General features: G+C 54.4%; 1 protein-coding gene across 1 annotated transcript; it reads left to right on the top strand.

Annotated features, from left to right (window-relative positions):
* Window positions 1–213: 213 nt before the first annotated feature.
* Window positions 214–1,150, top strand: MAM_08471 (Major facilitator superfamily domain, general substrate transporter; the record flags this gene model as incomplete). Its single annotated transcript, XM_040827268.1, has 2 exons — window positions 214–408; window positions 464–1,150. The coding sequence occupies 2 exons, from the start codon at window positions 214–216 to the stop codon at window positions 1,148–1,150; spliced, it is 882 nt and encodes a 293-aa protein (XP_040674735.1).
* Between the last annotated feature and the right edge of the window lie 169 nt (window positions 1,151–1,319).

Genomic DNA, 1,319 nt, shown 5'->3' on the forward strand with positions numbered 1-1,319 from the left:
CTTGCCAGTGCTAATGCTTGTGAAGGATATTCTACATCAACCTTCCGTTCTGTGCAGTCGGCCTGGTGATAGTTCCTCTGTTCTTGCGGTACGAGGAAGAAGTCACGCCGATGCGCGAGAAGCTGCGTTCCTTCGACTGGATAGGGTCGGCGTCGATGGCCGTCAGCTCCACCTTGTTCGATGGTCGTCAGCTCCACCTTGTTCCTTGTCGGAATGAGCTGGGGTGGCAATAGATACAGCTGGAGAAGCTCCGCCGTTCTGGTGCCCATCATCGCCGGCCTGGAGGGCATGCTGCTCACGTTCTTCTTCGAGCGACATGTCGCCAAAAACCCCTTCTTGCGTCTTTCAATATTCCATCATTGGTCGGGAATTGTGGTGACGCTCTGTACCGTCATACAGGGCTACCTCGTGAGTTGATCGACAAGAAAAAGCTTCTCTCATTCGCACTGACACTGCGGTCCAGCTGTTCGCCATGATATACTACCTGGTCATCTACCTGATGGCTTGCCAGCTTTACTCGCCCATCCTGGCTGGCACTGGACTTCTCCCTTTCGCCATGACCGTGGTGCCAGTTAGCGGAGTGACGGGATCGCTGATTACTCGGATTGGACGGTACCGATGGTCTATATGGTTGGGCTGGTCGCTCAGCGTCATGGGCCTGGGACTGCTCGTCCTTCTCGGCCCAGGCACGCATCCGGCTGCGTGGGTCGTCGTCTTCATGTGCGCTGGAGCGGGACAGGGTCTGCTTCTCATCGGCCACTCGGTTGCCATCCAGGCATCGTGTAAGACGAAAGATGCGGCCTACGCTGTAAGCATGTACTCCTTCGCAAGAAGCTTTGGTCTATGCCTAGGTGTCATCCTCGGCGGCACGATCTTCCAGAACTTCCTTCGCGTGCGCCTTGGAAATGATGGTTTGCCGAGGATCATTGCCACCAATTTTGAGGCATACATCCCGATACTGCAAGCACTATCAAGTGAAAATTCGCTGAAGATGCAGCTCCGGGAAGCCTATGCTTGGGCGCTCAAGATGCTTTTCGCTACATCCACTGGCGTTGGCTTCTTCGGGTTATTACTCAGCCTGCTCAGCCTGACGATCGGTGATTACACTTTGGACACTGCCTTCATTCCCGAGCACTCGTTGAGGAAGTGACGCAGAGTGTCGGAAAGCCAGTCGCACACAGTCAAGGACTCTGCACATGGTACGAAAGCGACAGCAAGAATTCTCGAGCAGAACGAGTGTGGTAATGGCATTTGAACCAAGGTAGCGTTCTAGACAAATAGCTCTGACCGGAAGTGCATCTTTGCAGCGAGGCGCTATT

The sequence above is a fragment of the Metarhizium album genome (assembly GCF_000804445.1).
Source record: "Metarhizium album ARSEF 1941 chromosome Unknown scaffold_136, whole genome shotgun sequence".
NCBI lineage: Eukaryota > Fungi > Ascomycota > Sordariomycetes > Hypocreales > Clavicipitaceae > Metarhizium > Metarhizium album.